Source organism: Dermacentor albipictus, chromosome 6, assembly GCF_038994185.2.
Source record: "Dermacentor albipictus isolate Rhodes 1998 colony chromosome 6, USDA_Dalb.pri_finalv2, whole genome shotgun sequence".
Lineage (NCBI taxonomy): Eukaryota > Metazoa > Arthropoda > Arachnida > Ixodida > Ixodidae > Dermacentor > Dermacentor albipictus.
Window position 1 is genome coordinate 17,820,822 of NC_091826.1, and position 15,949 is coordinate 17,836,770.

The 15,949-nt window shown below is 50.0% G+C and overlaps 1 protein-coding gene across 1 annotated transcript; it reads left to right on the forward strand.

The window, feature by feature from the left end:
- The first annotated feature begins 3,685 nt into the window (after window positions 1-3,685).
- LOC135914470 (neprilysin-1-like) lies at window positions 3,686-9,571 on the forward strand. The gene is made up of 4 exons (XM_065447353.2): window positions 3,686-5,614; window positions 6,892-7,166; window positions 7,934-8,091; window positions 8,771-9,571. Exons 1-4 carry the CDS (start codon window positions 3,816-3,818, stop codon window positions 9,134-9,136), a joined length of 2,598 nt encoding a protein of 865 aa, XP_065303425.2. The 5' UTR covers window positions 3,686-3,815; the 3' UTR covers window positions 9,137-9,571.
- Window positions 9,572-15,949: the final 6,378 nt, after the last annotated feature.

Genomic DNA, 15,949 nt, shown 5'->3' on the forward strand with positions numbered 1-15,949 from the left:
TGTCAAAGCGTTCCTTTCCAAGGCTCTGAGAGACTTCCAGCCTGACACTTCCTCGGGCGGTACCACCTAATTCGGGCGTCTTTTCCGTCGATGCAGCCGTTTCTCAATACGGATTCACGTCAGCCTACTGTGAAACCCTGCAAATTCAGTTGCCGACTCTTGCGACTTATAATATCGAGATCGAAACTGAAACTCCGGTATTCGTAGTTACCACGTGATGTGCGCCGTTAGCAGTGGGTGTGATTAATTAGGAATCCTTCTGACGCGTTTTTGAGCGTCAATGAGCGTTTTAGCGTATCAAGATTTGACTTCTCACAAGCGTGCGAGAGCCGAAAGGGTGACCATACTTAGCGTTTCAATCGTTTCAAAGTGCGAGCTGCCACGACTTGAGGAGAGCCTATGCTGATGCATGCAGCCTGCAACCGCGCCAATCCAGTACATTGACGCGGTGAGATGTGCTACCACAGCAACATATTCACATGGCTGGCCTGACCTCCATCCCTCGATATCGAGAACCAATGTCAAGAAGACTGACGAGGTAGCGCCCAAATTTGGGCTGCCTATGTAAGATGGAGGAAATACATTATTCACACCTTTCACTTCTCTTGAAGGGAGGAAACGGTGCAGAAATTAGAACGTGTTTGTTCTGAAGCGGGCACGTGGAGCGAGCCGCCATGTCTGAACATGACATTACCCTTTCTTCATTGAACGGGAAGTCTCTAAATAAATACCTTGCCATAAATAATTTCGGCGGTAAAACTGTCCCAGGATAGAGGTACAGCCGACTAAATAGGTGCGCACTAGACTTATCAGAACAGAAAATTGGGCTATAGTTGCAGCTGGTATTGCGTGTACGAGACTAACAGTAGCCGTAGTACAACAATAGACGTGATACAACACAAAGGCAAAGTACAGGCTGCCACTCTTCACACGGCAAGAAGATCGAACGGACAAAACAGAACGATGATAATGATTACTATCATCGCGATGACGGCAGCGGTGATGGCATGGGGGTGGTTTCCTGAATGTCGCAACATTGTTGATGGTTCCTTATTACGCAAATTTTTCTTTCTGCTTGTTGTTTGTCTAGCAATACAGCAGCGTGTACCTACACGAGTTCAATCAGCACTTACCTAGAATAATTTCGGAAGAAGGCATTTCTAACGTAGCGTTCCGTGTCTCTAGGTGGAACCGGTCAATCCCCTTCGTGGGTATGTGCCGTGTTATAAAGTATACAACGACAACATACCGATGATCCCTCTCCAACTTCCTTCTAAAACATTCACACTACGATCAAGATGCACGATGTGCATAAATCTATAAAGCATTTGCTATGTCACTGCCCTCTAAACACGGACTTTCGATTTCGGAGGTTGATTGATACGCTTGTCAGTTTCGACAGTCATCCCTTGTCAGGGGACTCTATATCGGTGCGCACTTGGCTTGTATGTAAATCTAATTTTCAAGTCATCCATGCCTTTGAAAACTATTTGAAAACTACGGTCCTGTGTTCAAGCCTATGCGTGGACTTAACCGTTACGTGTTTTGCATCATTCCTCTGACATTATTGTCACCCACCAAGCTCCTCTTCCTTACCCTCTCCCCCTTACCCAAGCGCATATGAGATGGCTAGAGGAATGTACCTCAGGCCGACATGTATGTCTTTCTTACCAATAAACTCTTTTTTTCTATTACTGTTAGCACAGCATATGTATATCTCAGTGTAGCACACTTTATTTGCGGGGTGTTTTAGCATCAACGTACCGTTAGCGACGTGTATCTTTGTTAGAGACGCATGTATTCTTTCCTTGTCCCTCGGTGAAATGGCGCAAGCCACTTTGGTGTATCGGCCAGGAAATCAGTAGGTGGGAGTTAGGGGTCAATAATACCAAAAAAAGAGTCACAGGCCTGTGCGGCACATGCGACACACTCACGGTAGGAGCGGCTCTGCTCGAGCTCCGTTTTCGGCAGCTCGCAGTAGAGGATTCGTACCTTGCGAGCATTACGCGTACCGAAGAGCATAGAGTTTCTTTCTTTGTTACCTAGAGGGAAATTGGCGCTGCGGCGCTGTGGTGGGCATGGGAATACCGGTATGACTTCGGATCACTGTGACTTCGGATCGGCATCGTTCTCGGAGAGCCAGGCAAGCACCGTTCCGTCTGTCACAGCGATTCATTGTCTACTAGAACTGCACGTAATAAGCTGTTTTAGATTTATTATTACGCAAAACCATGTTTTGTTTAGCTATAAGAGCTTGTTATTGCATGTACAGTTATATGATACGAAAAAAGTATCAGCGGGCCACTAAAGTTTGAGGACAGACGACAAGATTCGCGTTCACTTTGAAATAGTTTGTCGTCTGTTCTTGCTTTTCTTCCCTTCATCATGCATTGTACGTGAGTAAAGATGCAATTTGCGTGAATGGAATCATTTTATGAAGATTTCACTTTAAAAACGCGTTATTTGTGTAGCCATATCTACGTTTTAGACGAAGCCTCTTACAACACCAGTCAACACGAGCCTCGCAGACGCATATACCGTCATTCCCATGACGGCGCGACGCCCCTTAAGAAACTCCCATAGACGGTGGCGCCAGTTTTCCCTCTAGGTGTTATAGTGAGAAACTCTATGCCGAAGAGTAAACACAGGTATCGAGACTATGCGCGGCGCCCATGTCACATCCCTTCACCCGTGGTACGATACGATGCTGTTGATGACGAGAATTTATTTGCATCCCCTTTGAAACGAGGCGGTGACCAATAGTCACCGCCACATGGTCCACGAATGGCGACGGAACGCGCTGTGCAGCTGGACGTGACACAGACGCAACACCGGTAGCGACCGGGCAGCATCCGGTGTCCGCGGCAGAACAACGGCTCATCGCTACATGTAGACGACATCATTTGTGGTCCCTATATACTGTGTTTAGCAAGTAGGGTTCATTCTCGTCGCCAGAATGTGGTGCCGGCGCGGCCGCCATGGAAGTCGATGCCGAAAATAAAGGGGGAAGGCACACACGCAAAAACGCAGTTAGGTACCGAGGAGATGATTAATTTTTGAGACGGCCGGTTTTATAGAGGCGGCCGACTATCGTAGCGCTCCCTGATGACAAGTAAAACTGGCTCCGAAACCAAAAGCCGCAACATAGCACAGATACATTTTAGAAAGAGGAATTACTTGTCTTACACGTCATGATGATGATGATGATGTCCTGGATGAGTTTGGCGCTTACCCACTCGCGGGGATTGGCCAAGAGTCGGGCAGACTTTGCTTATGTGTTCAGAAAAGGAGGTAAAAATCTAAAATTTTGTTACATGAATTTAGGCGAGGGAAAATCTTACACGTCATACTATAGGTCACTCTTCGTCGCCTCAAGATCCTCCCGCAAAAAGGAAATAAAGATGAATCCTTGACAGAGCACCAACGGAGTCCCGGACTAGGGGTACCGACCTCGTCAACCCCTTTTTCAAAGATGTCAATCAAGATTTTCATAATAATCTTGACAGAGCACTTCGTCTTTCTCTTATTTCTTTACTGCACTCTTCCGTGTTCCTTCTCATTATTATGGCTCAAGAGGTCGGAAGTGACGAGAAACAGCACGCAATAAAGAGAGAGAGAGAGATCAGCTAAGCGTATGGTCATCCAGCGTTCTTGGTCAGTTCCGTTTCACCGAGCTGTTTGACATATATGGCGGCATCGACGACGAAGAAGGGAAAACCCCGCGTCCGCAATGGGCGCTCTAAGCGGTATCGAGCCTTCTAGCCAAGACTCCCAGCGGTGGACGCCGGCCTGGCGTCCCTGAGGCATGTGTCACCATGCCAGACAGGCGACGCCGGTCCTCCCTACGGCGCCACGCCGATAGGAGGCGTTCCCGGTCCGAGGAACGGCACTCGCCGCGCTCGGCCTCGGTGAGCTTCGATGACACGCCTTCGGACCGTCCGCCTCGCCCATCCAGAGAGTCAATGCGTGACGACAGCAGCTCCTCCGGCGAGTACGAGATCGTGGAGCTGTACAACGACGACTCCGTGGGTGACGACGACAGGTGGGATGACAGCGACAAGAATAAAACAGCGTCCACGAGCGATGCCTACAATCAGAGCCAAGCTTACATGATCATAGCAGCCGTCATGGTGGCCAGCGCCTTCCTCGGGGTCCTCATGAAGTTCGCCTTCACCCCGAGCCACTCGGGACACTCTCACGGCCTCCGCAGGGTCCCGGGTCGGGTGCTTGTCGAGGAGACCGACACGACGACGCTATCCGACGTGACGCCGCCTATGGGAAAGATCAACGTGAGCGCCATTAGAGACCTTGCGACAGTAGTGAAGAGTTCGACGACGGCCGAAGCGGCGAAGCCCGCACCGCGGAAGTCTGCTTTCACGTACGAATGCCGCACGGACGCCTGCCTATGGCAGAGCCGGCTGATCTACGACAAGATCAATCAGTCTATTGGCCCGTGCGAGGACTTCTACGCGTACGTGTGTTCCAACCGGTGGTACAACGGCGAGCTCGAAGTGCAGAGCAGGCCCTACGTAGTCAGCGGGCCGGGCCTGCTTATACTCGACATTGCGAAGTTCCTGCTGCAGCAAAAGGTGAGAGAGCAGCCCTCGACAAGCTTCATCACCCAGTCTTCCAAGTTGCTGAAAACGTGCATTCAGGTGCGAAACTCGAGCTCTTCAAATAAGGACTGGGAAGACATTAAGAGAGTGCTCGAGTCGTATTCCCTTACAAACTGGCCGTTCACGATTGATCCGCCGACGGTCAAGTTCCAAGACGTACTCAGGCTCGTCGACAAGAGGCTCAACTTGCTGGCCGTCGTGCACGTGACCCTGCGGAAGCGCTTCGAGAACGAAGGCTACATGCTGCACCTGGACTCGCCGAAGCTCACCATGGTTCGTCACCAGCTGACGTTCCTCGACGAGGGATTTCAGGAGTACAAGAACTGCATAAAGCGTGCATTTGCGCTCCTCGGTAGCAAGGTCGAAACGGACCACATCGCCGAAGACGTCCTGGAGTTTGAACGGAAGCTCGACGAGGCGTCCCTACCACCCAAGCGATTCGTGTCCATACTCAATTCTACAGTGTCCATCGTGAACCTGAAGCGTGCGGGCAAGCTGGAGTGGGACACCTACCTGACGTACCTACAGCCGGGATCCGACAAGGTCATCGTTCTCAATTCGGCTTTCATCAACAAGCTCTCTGGCATCCTCACGTCGACGGCCCTGTCCACACTGCTGAACTACATCGGCTTCCGGATCGTCGTTCTGCTGTCGCCGCTGCTGCCCAAGCAAGCGGAGTTTCTCGTACCGCTGAGTTACGACGACCACATCCACAAGTACAACGCCAGGCTGCAGGCGTGCGTACATCTCGTGGAGCGGCTGTTTCCTTACGGGATCCGCAAGATCGCCAGGTCCGCAATGGGAAAGACGACGATGGAGCAGATCGCGTACGACCACAACCTCGACAAGCTGGTGAGCAGCGTCAAGGGAGTGGTGTCTCAGACCGTGGCCCGTGCCCCGTGGCTGACACAGGCCGAAGCAGACGTGGCAACGCAGAAGATCGAAAGCCTCGAAGTGGACTTCATTGGCGCAAAGGAACACATGGACGTCCTCATTGGGTACGCTTTGCTTTGCTTTGCTTTGCTTTGCTTTGCTTTGCTTGCTTGCTTGCTGGCTTGCTGGCTTGCTGGCTGGCTGGCTGGCTGGCTCGCTCGCTCGCTCGCTCGCTGTAAACGGGCCGGTCCCGAAACAAGAAAAGCACTGTTCAACTCTCAGTACAAATGCAGCATTCGGCACTTCTTTTGAGCGAGTGCTGTTTGTACCGCACTCTGCTCTGTGTACGACGTTTATGCAGCAAGTGCACGCTATTTGAGTAAAGTGAGGTGGACACGCTTCATCGGGGAGGGAGTACATGAGCTCTCGCAATTTTCTTAGAATATTGGGTAGGTTTAGTCACTCCCGCATGATGGCTTAAAGCATGCTTTGACATCCGTAAAGCGTATTATAGCAAAACACATGTTAAATGTTGAATCTTGCTCGCTGTTTGTACAAACGAAGTTACTGAACTGTAGCAAACATGTTATCCATTACGCCACTCAGAGGTGATCTTGAGTTACCTACTCTGTCGCGCCACGTAAGTGTGCCATAGTGTGAACCCATGTACGCCAGTGAAATTATGTATTGGGTCATGGAATGTTTGAGTACACCCCACCTTTAGGCCCAATGTGACCACCTCGGCCATTATAGAGATCAATGTTCATATGGTGAGCGGTTGTCATGCCATGATGAGATCGGATCCCTGCACACAGTCGCTGAAGTGACACACAAGAGGCTCGTTCTATTTAAGCTTGCACATGAAAGTCAAACCGCATAAAGCATTCATGAGCGAAGAAAAAAGAGGGGAGGGATGGAGGGGGAGAGCCGGTAACCGAGGATTTGGAAAGCAACAAAGTCTTTGAAATTATGCAAAAAGGTGAGATAATTACGAAAAAAAACGTCAGTGCCTTTATATCCGGAACTTTACACCTCCAGTTTCTCGGTCTGATGGCGGCGCCCAATGTACTAGTAAACAAAGTACCTCGATTTAGTCGTTCGTTTCGGCGATCGTCCTCGACACGTTGTGTTGTAATCTCAGCGCTGACGCCCGTTGTTGGAATCTCAGCGCTGACACCCGTTGTTGCAATCCCACCGCTGCCACCAGCTGTTGTAATCTCAGCACTGACGGTCGTTGTTGCAACAACTCGTGCCAGCGGTGTGATTGCAACAACGGGTGTCAGCGCTGAGATTCCAACAGTTCGCGGAAAGCCGCACCTGCGGTCTCCGGACGCAAACAACCTCCTCTGCATAACGAATTTGCGAAATTGCGAAGGCAATTTGCGAAATGGTGCGCGCGCAGGTATTACCAGAGCAGGGTCGACGCGTCGTTCACCGCGCCGGTGCGCGACTACACGGCGCTGCTGAACGAGACCATGTCGCGCTACTGGCTCTCCAAGGACAACGCCGACTACGACGCGCGCTACCACGTGTCCAGCCTGAGGCCCGGCTACGAGTACAACGCGGGCAAGAACGTGCTGCACGTGCCGTTCGGCGTGGTCGCCCTGCAGCAGCGCGTGGCCCAGTCTGCGATCCCGGCCATCCTGTTGCCCTTCATCGTGCCCTACCTCGTGGAAGGCACGTCCGCCCACACTGGCGTTTAAAATTTAAAGAGGCATGCACGCGCACAACTTAGTGCGTCCCAGACGAGTGCTTTGTTTTCTTTTCCTTTTTTCTAGACTCGATTTTCATAGCGTAGTCTGCTCAAGTACTTTCTTCAAAGCTCGACTTGCATGGGGCAGCCTAGTGAAGTAATTTTCCTTCTTCTTCTTCTTCTTGAGTTCTTCTTCTTGAGTCCTGGTCTTCTGCGCCTTGCCTTTACTACTTCAAGCATGAACCAACTAGCCCAAGCAAGAGTTTTACTTGAAGTAATTTTCCAAAGCTCGAGTTGCATTTATTTGGAAGAACGTTGGTCGGTCAATTAGGGAAGCGCGAGGCGCAACAATTCTCTTTTTATTCGTCTCCATTTTATTGATTTTCAATCGCTCAAGGTCTGACGACCGATTTCCCGTTTTGCAATGCATCCTTCATGTGGTTCATTTATTTATATGTTTCTCTGTTTTAACTGCGCTGCGAGAATATACAGCGGGGGGGGGGGGGGGGGGGGGGGCTAGTAACAGAAACCAGAGTATCGGGGTGTACCAGTCAGCCTGGCACTGAACTAGTATTACATGTGCCTTTAGTGTACACCTTTCGATGCCTTTTCGCCTCAGTGCTCCCTTCGGTTGATAGTCGGCGTTCGTGTTGTCCACTTCTCACTCTTGTGTCCTGTCTGCACGCCTCACTTCTATTTTGCATAATGCCTCTCTCTCCTCTTGTCTACGGTTCGCACCGGGCGAGAACAGGCATGTACGAGGCGATCGACGTGCGCGGCTCGACCATCAACGTGCGGGGCATGCCCGAGACCTGGTGGAGCGGCGAGACTCTGGTGCGCTACCGGCAGCAGCAGAAGTGCTTCACCCAGAACTACCTGGACAACATCCAGCGGTTCGGCACCTTCCAGGCGAGTGGCATGTCGATCAACTTCTTGATGACCCCCCCATCTTCAGAGCTATAGGGCGTTCCCCTATACTGCTTAAGTTTCACCCATGCCGTCCCCCCCCCCCCGTCCCCCATGCGCCGCACACAACCGCGCAGTCTTGTATCGGCAGGGCCTCCGACGTCAGCCCAAAGCACTGTCCCATCTCGGCGTGCATATACCGAGGCCGATATGCCTTCGTGTTCGACCTTGGTATACAGCCTCCCGTATTTCACCACTCGTATGAAAAAGCGCTGCTCAAGTCATCTTCATCATGATATTCTTCCTTTCTTTCCCTTACGGACAGCACTGTTAAGCGACTTCTAGAGAAATCCTTTGAACGGTCATTGTGATTATCACTATACGCACGACTGGACAAGAAAACGGACGGGAAACTTTCGGAAAGTCAACGAAAAAACGGGCATTTGGAGCGGAGTCGTATATACCTCCCTGCTGCGTGCGCAGGAGTGGTATTTGTGTGAAAAAAATTATCGCGTCAGCGTTGGCGAGCGATAAAACGGGCGCATGTTTCTCCATGTGCAGAATACGTTGTATATAGGAGCTTCAAAATCAAGTATACCTTTAGTAAATTTTCGCGATGGCGCTCCATTATAAAATTCGATAACACCGTTCTGACTTCGTTCTTCGTCTCGTCTGCGCTCAGGAGTCCCCGATGGCGCCGTTCCTGCGCAGCTTCATGGCCGAGATCGCGGCAGTTCTACCCTCGTTCGAGGCGTACGTTCGGGCCCTGGTGGCGCCGCACTCGATGCAGCGAAACTTCCGCATCCCGGGCCTGCCCGACCTGACGCCCGAGATGCTGTTCTTCGTCAACTACGCCGCCGCCCACTGCGACCCGGTCAGCAGTCAGGGGCTGACGGCCCTCGACAAGCGCAGGCTCCGGTACCGCGTCGCGCTGCCGTCTGCTCTGCGGGTGAACATCGCCCTGCGCCACTTCGACACCTTCGCCGAAACGTTCTCCTGCAACACAGGAACCAACATGAATCCCGGCGCCAAGTGCAGGTTGTGGTAACTCGGTGGACACTCACCGCCTCCCATCATCGTTCGAGACGTTCCGACAAGACATGCCGAGGAGGAAGATGCGCGGGCTTCTACGCGTCACCGCCACTCCGCCACGTTGAGCCAGCTGAAAAGTGGACTGTGTCATCAACGCTGTGACGGAGTGAGACATCGCAGCCTTCATTGCGCGGTCTCAGCGCGAAGAAAACGCGTGTGCTGTACCGAAGTCCATAATGGTGCTTTCGACATTTGCGTGTATACAGTGAGGCCTTGCTCGCCAAAGTAGCATGGACACGTTTCTTCACCAAAGTACATGCACATTCTTTTCACAACTTTCACAGATTTTTCACAATTTCAGCAGTTTCTGTCATGTCATCGCGAAACGAAACTTCATTTCCTACAACATGAGAAGCGAATGCTCGAAGTCGCCGCAGAGTTTTGTACTTTCTTCAATGTCGCTGATGATTGCTGCCGCGCCATGAGAGCTTGCGAAGCAATATCGTGCAGGGCAGTCTTAAAATTGGTTGAGCAAGCGCGCAGAGAGCGGTTTGCTACACGCGTAGCGGGCTTGAGAACGAGCAAGCTGACGAAGGACTCGCGCTTCCGTAGGCAGGCGCAAAGTCTCGCTGTCAATGCACGGCGCTTTTCAAGACTTGCTGGTCACTGGACTGTTGTAGTGTTGGCGCTGTATGCCACGGTGAAGTTAGCGTTATTAAATGGCCCCATTGCAACCTCTTAAGGAACACAACAAACTTGACCCTCTTCATAGTGGCAGCGGTATGTTTAGCGCTCAAGCGCTCATAAGTGTAAAAGCCAACTGAAACAGAGATGGTCCCTTCACGTCAACGCGAGAGAACAGCTTATTTAGGTTCTCACTGCTGACTATAAAAATGACCATGATATTCCAAAGATAACACACGTTGTGGCTAGTGTGCCAAAAAAATGGCATTTTCAAGGAGTTCTGAGAGAGAGAGAGAGAGAGAGAGAGAGAGGGAAACATTTATTCGGACCATCGAGGTGGTTACTCTTGAGGTCGAGTGGGTGGTGTCCTCATTCCAGGACTCCACTGGCCATGGCTGCTCGACGTACTTGCTGGACGAGGGCTTCTTGCCCCGCCAGGGTATCGCCGGTCAGCTGTACCTCCCACCACTCAAATGACGTGCTAGGCGTCTTTGAGTGTTGAGGTTTGCCCCCGCACTCCCACGCGACGTGAAAAAGTGTAGGGCGTGTGTCGCCGCACCAGGGGCAGATGCCGCGATATGTATTACGTAGAGTTCTGAGAAACCGCGGTGAAGTTGAAGGAATGGGCTAAGTGGAATAGCTTGTGCAATTTTGGATACAGGGAGACAGCACTGCTTTTTTGCAGCGCCAACGCGTTACTGTGCTGGAGGTCACGTGGTCGATCCCGACCGCTGCGGCCGCATACTGACGGGGCGTAATGCGAGAACGCACACGTTGCACACGTTAAAGAAAGCCCGGCGGTCAAAATTAATCCGGTGTCCCTCACCACGGCGTGCCGCATAATCATATCGTAGTTTTGGCAAGCAGAACCACACAATATAATCTTAGTTTTTAACTGTTAGCATGCTGACGTTATGGGGTTCCCAAATGAACGTTTCAAGCTTCCCGCCATCACGCCGAATGAAAGGTTTCTGTAGTACTCCATAGATGGCGCCAAAACAGCACAGATCGCTTCTCTACTGTTTTGATCTCGCTGTTCTAGCTTCGCTTTCCTAGGCGGTAATTCTTCTTCTTCTTCTTCTTCTTCTTCTTCTTCTTTACTATTCGTTTGGGCAACACCTGGATTTACAAAAAGCACTTTCTATAATTACAGTTTTTTTCTTTGTGATTTGCGTTCGCATGTTTGTTGAGAGCGCACTGGCTCACATGATTCAGCAAACATCCCTGCAGGCCCAAAATTTAATTACTTCACGGAATTAATTTTATACGGCCTCCATTGCACGGAATGGGTGTGTTTATTGGAATAACCGACAAAAAAATTCACCAGTGTCGACACACGCGAGATAGTGACGACAAAATACGTTAAGCCGGAATTCATGGTGAATAAAGACATTTAAAAAAATACATTTATGACACGGATTGCTAGAAGTTCATTGCTTGTCCTTGTTCGGCGAGTGCTTCGTTATGGTCCAATTTTCGAACAAATTCCACTGACCGTCCAATGCAACCAGCAGATATAACGAGCGTGTGGCGCAATAGACAGCAATGCTTCAGATTATCACACGTGGCATTGCTACTGGTTTCAATCATCATCATCATCATCATCATCATCATCATCATCATCATCATCGTAATCCTTATTTCCTGCGTCTTCGGAACTCAAACTATGCCTGCAAATTTCATAGTCTCGCTGCACCATGTAATCTTCAGCGACCTCTCTTTTCCTTCCAGTTTCTTCTCCCCTTATCCCTCCCCCGATCCAGGGTAGCAAAGCCGTATACTTCGTTTTCGATTAAATACGAGGCAGATAAGGAAGGCGTTACCGGAGTTCCTGCGCGCCACGGGAATTGACTAACTGCTCTTGACCACAGGTTATCTGTTCGACGTATTGGATGACCTGCCCATCACCCCTGCCCGCATTTGAAGTCCAATCCAAATTATATACAGTCGAATGCTTCTACAACGAAATCAACTGTATAACGAAGGAATAATTATGTCCCGGTTCTTATTGCGAGGTGTACACTGCGCGACGTTTACAAAGAAGTGACCTGTACAACAATTATTTCGGAGGCCCCAAACACTTCGTTATAAAGGCTAGACTGTGGTCCTTTCTTGGATTGTAGCGCAAAGCGATATGCACGCAGGCTAGAAGAAGACAGGACGAGACAAGACGAGACAGGACGAACTTGTAGCGCTCGTCCTGTCTTCTTATAGTCTGTGTGTGGCACTTCGCGCTACAATCTAAGAATGTGTTAGCGTACCAACTCTCCCAACTTTCTATCCTTGTGCTTCTTTCGCAGAGTCGCAAACGTGCTCAACGTGCTCAAGCAGCGATTCCAAGGCTTTCAGATTCGCACCGCGATTTCAAACCGCTCTGCGTCGACGTCCCGGTTATAGAGCTGCGCCTTTAATTGTCCAATTCGAGCGATCTTAATGCGCGACTATAGCGTGCGAACCGGGCAGTGCCGACGCATTGCAACTGCTTTGGACACGCTCCAAACAAATCGTCAGGTGCCTCCTTCTCACCACGTTTTTCTACTCTCCCTTTCACTCTCCTCAGCAATCGTGCATACCGAGACAGACGACTGCTCCGAAATCGTGACACTCATGTCACGAACGCTGACATATCGCGAGGACCGCAACTTTTTTTTTCGTCTGCCTTCTGCGTTCGTCTGCTTAAGTCGCCGATATCACGCGCGGGGCCAATAATGAGCAACCCCGCAGGAAGCGTCGTCATCCATTTGGCATCGTTCTTCGCGTGTTGTCGGCCATCAGCGCCGCCTGCTTGACATCTGGGAATAAAATTAGCCTTTACCCGCGGCGGGGTTCACCGCCGAGGCATGCCGGCCGCGCCTTCTGTTTGCTGCGTTACTCTGTAGTCACGTGATCTGCCACCGCTCCGTCTTTCTCTCGTCTTTGGCGACAGCTGCAGAGGTGAAAACTCGGATGCTGCCGCGGTGGATTGTCAGCAGACGACAAATAACTGCCTTAAGTGCGTCCTCTGAAGAGCCGTTTTTCGTTTACGTAGCATCATACACCAGGTGCAGACAGAAAAAAGGAAATTATAGCAAGAACGTGATAGAACTTTAATCATCAAAAATCCAGGTGTGGGCATGACTGGTAAGAAAGTACCGTGAGAGACAAACGACAAAAGAAAGGTTAGTTAGACTAACCTCACTCGAATGCACTGTACTGGTGGCGGGGAAATGGGAATAAAGATCAGCAGAAGAAGAGGACACGATTTAATGCGCGCACCTAATCTTTACAGTTCGTCTCGCCGTCGCAGATCGTCACATATAGGCCGGCCGAATTCACAACATACGGTAGAGGCATTGTGGCTTTTTGCGTATATCTGATGCTCGATACTACATTCTCCCAAATGGTCACTCTCTGTAAAACTTCTATCATCAAAGTACTCAGAACTTTGCGAAGGGCATGCGTTCGATCATCGAACGAAGGACAGTCGTATAAAGTACGCTCAATTTTTTTTCAATTCTATTTATTTTACATGTAAATACTTTACAGGGGCTTCGTGGCGCATTTTGCAAGGGGAACATTACAGCAAGTACATAAATATCATAATACATTAACACCATAAGAAAGTAGACCATCGATTAGTGCAGAAAGATGCGAATGAACCACATAACTTAACAAGATATACTATAAAAGCAAAGGAGTAAGAATAGCTTTCAAAACTGAAAAAGAAAGCTCAACAACGAACAAAAATAAGTTATAACTCGACGGCAACAGTGGTATGGAGGATGAAAAACAACTTACAAAAGTTATCAAGTAAAAAATGAAGAAAGAAAGAAACACGAACGGCAGTAGTACTTAGGCAAAGGCAATGGGGAAAGTGGCAAATGCGAAACAAAAGATTTTGGAGCATATCCTTTTTCTTAGATAATCGCAAAAATTTGCATGATCTCGCTCTGATAAAAGGTTATTCGGAAGGATATTCCACAAACGAATAGCGCGTGGAAGAGCCAACAAGTTAAACGCGTCAGTATCACCATATACGCGCGATAAATAAAGTTGTTATGCAGCCTACGCGAAGTTCAATGAGCGAGATTAAGGCGTTTACAGAGGGTGTCGTACTGGAGTGAATGAATTTGGGCAATGGTGATAAAAAGAGCAACGTCACCACGAGTAATCGATGGTTCGAATGAAAGGTATTCACACGGATTAGCGTTGGAGTCAGCGCAGTCCACTATTAGAGTTATGAAGCAATATCGAGGAAAGCAACGCCTTCCTGCAGACAGCATAAAAGGTTGCTTACTGTAGGGACGCGTTCCATCGGGAATCGTAGTTTGATCCATTTGTAGATAGCATGCAGAGACTGATTAGCCATATCAGTGCTGAAATGGTGCATGGTTGGTATGTATTGAATATAGAAGATGGCGATGCCCGAAAGTAACATAACAAAACACATATTATAAGAATCATTGCCTACTACCACTGCTGAAAGCTGTATTCTAGTCCGGCCTGTGCAATCGGCATCAACTGATGAAGACGATGTCAATAATTGTTCATTTCCACGTGCTCCGACGTACAAATAACAAGGTTACATTCTCAAAATAAATATAAACAGAGAAATGATGCAGACCTCTCCACACTTTTTGCTTCCTTTCTTTTTTATTCTCTCTTCTTCAGCATGCCGAATCAACGATACACCATTGAAGAGTATAGTGGCAGGTCTTGAAACTAATTTTGACTCTCGAAGTATACGCTACGTGAGGCCATCAGCGCTGCTCTCTCACCAGATCGATCGTCCAGAAGTAGGTGAGGCCGAAGTGTAGTTACTGTTCTTATTCACACACACACACAAAAAAATATTTAGGTGCCCGGGCCGCAATGACGAATGTTCACTTGCGTGATACTTAACCACCACCAATGGCAAATGGCGTTCCCTATTAGTGCTAATCGGTAGGAATTCATTAAGAAATTTAAATGCCGATGAATGGCCTCGTGCAGCAAGCAATGTGGACCCAGAATTCAGGGCGGATATGTCACGTTTCAACGAAGAAATCGAACCCGCCCCTCTCCCTTCTCCTCCCCCACCCACTTGTTCACAAACAGTGCATCACGTCTGAACAGCACACTTTGAACCTGCATGTCCGAGCCATGGCCTTGAAAAAAAGAACACGTGCCCTAGCTTCCCTTTAAGGAGGCCCAGACCTGCTGCCGCCAATCGCTCGCTCCGCTTCCAGACACTCTGTAAAGAGTGCGTACACCGCGTCCTTCCCTTTCTTTCTTTCTTTCTTTATTTCTTTCTTTTGGGGAACCGGAGGTGAAAGTGTCTGCTCGACCGCCCAGTTACCCAGACTGCGACGCAGGCGGCGCGCAAGAACTCGCCAACGGAGACCCCGGGCTGTTGCTGGCAGGCCAGCAGGAGGAATCTCGCCTCCGCGCAACCCCTCCCGCCCTCTCCTGCACCCGTCGCCCCATCCGTGTAATTACTATCCCAATAAATTTTTCGCCGATCGTTACCGGAAAAGAAAGAAACAGGCAGGTACGAGTGGGCTGCTCGTCAGGGGAGGGTGGTGTGTACGTTTCGCGAGGAGGAAGAGTGGGGGGGAGGCTAGGGGGGACGTGAGCCCTTTCCCGGACGACAGGGCGAGGTGGAAACAGCGGCGGAGCGAGCGGCCTACAACGGCTCTGCGAGGAGCAGCAGCCAAGACGTCGACCAGTTTGCAGGCGCAGCAGCAGCCGTCGACTGTCGGACTAGGCGCCCGCTCCAAGGTCGGCAGCGCAGGGGGGGGCATGCCCGGGCTATACCGTGTTTTACGCCCTGCAGTTGGGTCAACTCGACAGGCAGAAAGCCCCCCCCCCCCCTTTTTTTTTTCTTTGCAGCACGGAATACAAGGACGTGGACACATGTGGACGAGAGCCGAGTGTTCTCGACACCTCCGTGTCAACACCGAACAGCAAAACAGGAATTCTGCCCAGAATCAGTTAGCCCGCAGCTGTTAAACTTCCACCATTCAATTATTGCTTTATAGCGCGGGGAACAACCACACTCACGAACTGAATCACACGGTATAAGTTACAAAACTAAAACTGCATAAAAGAACAGTGTCTTTCTTTCTGTTATGAACGAGTGTATCTTTGTTTGCAGGACGCATTGTACACCAAGAGATAGAGAGCG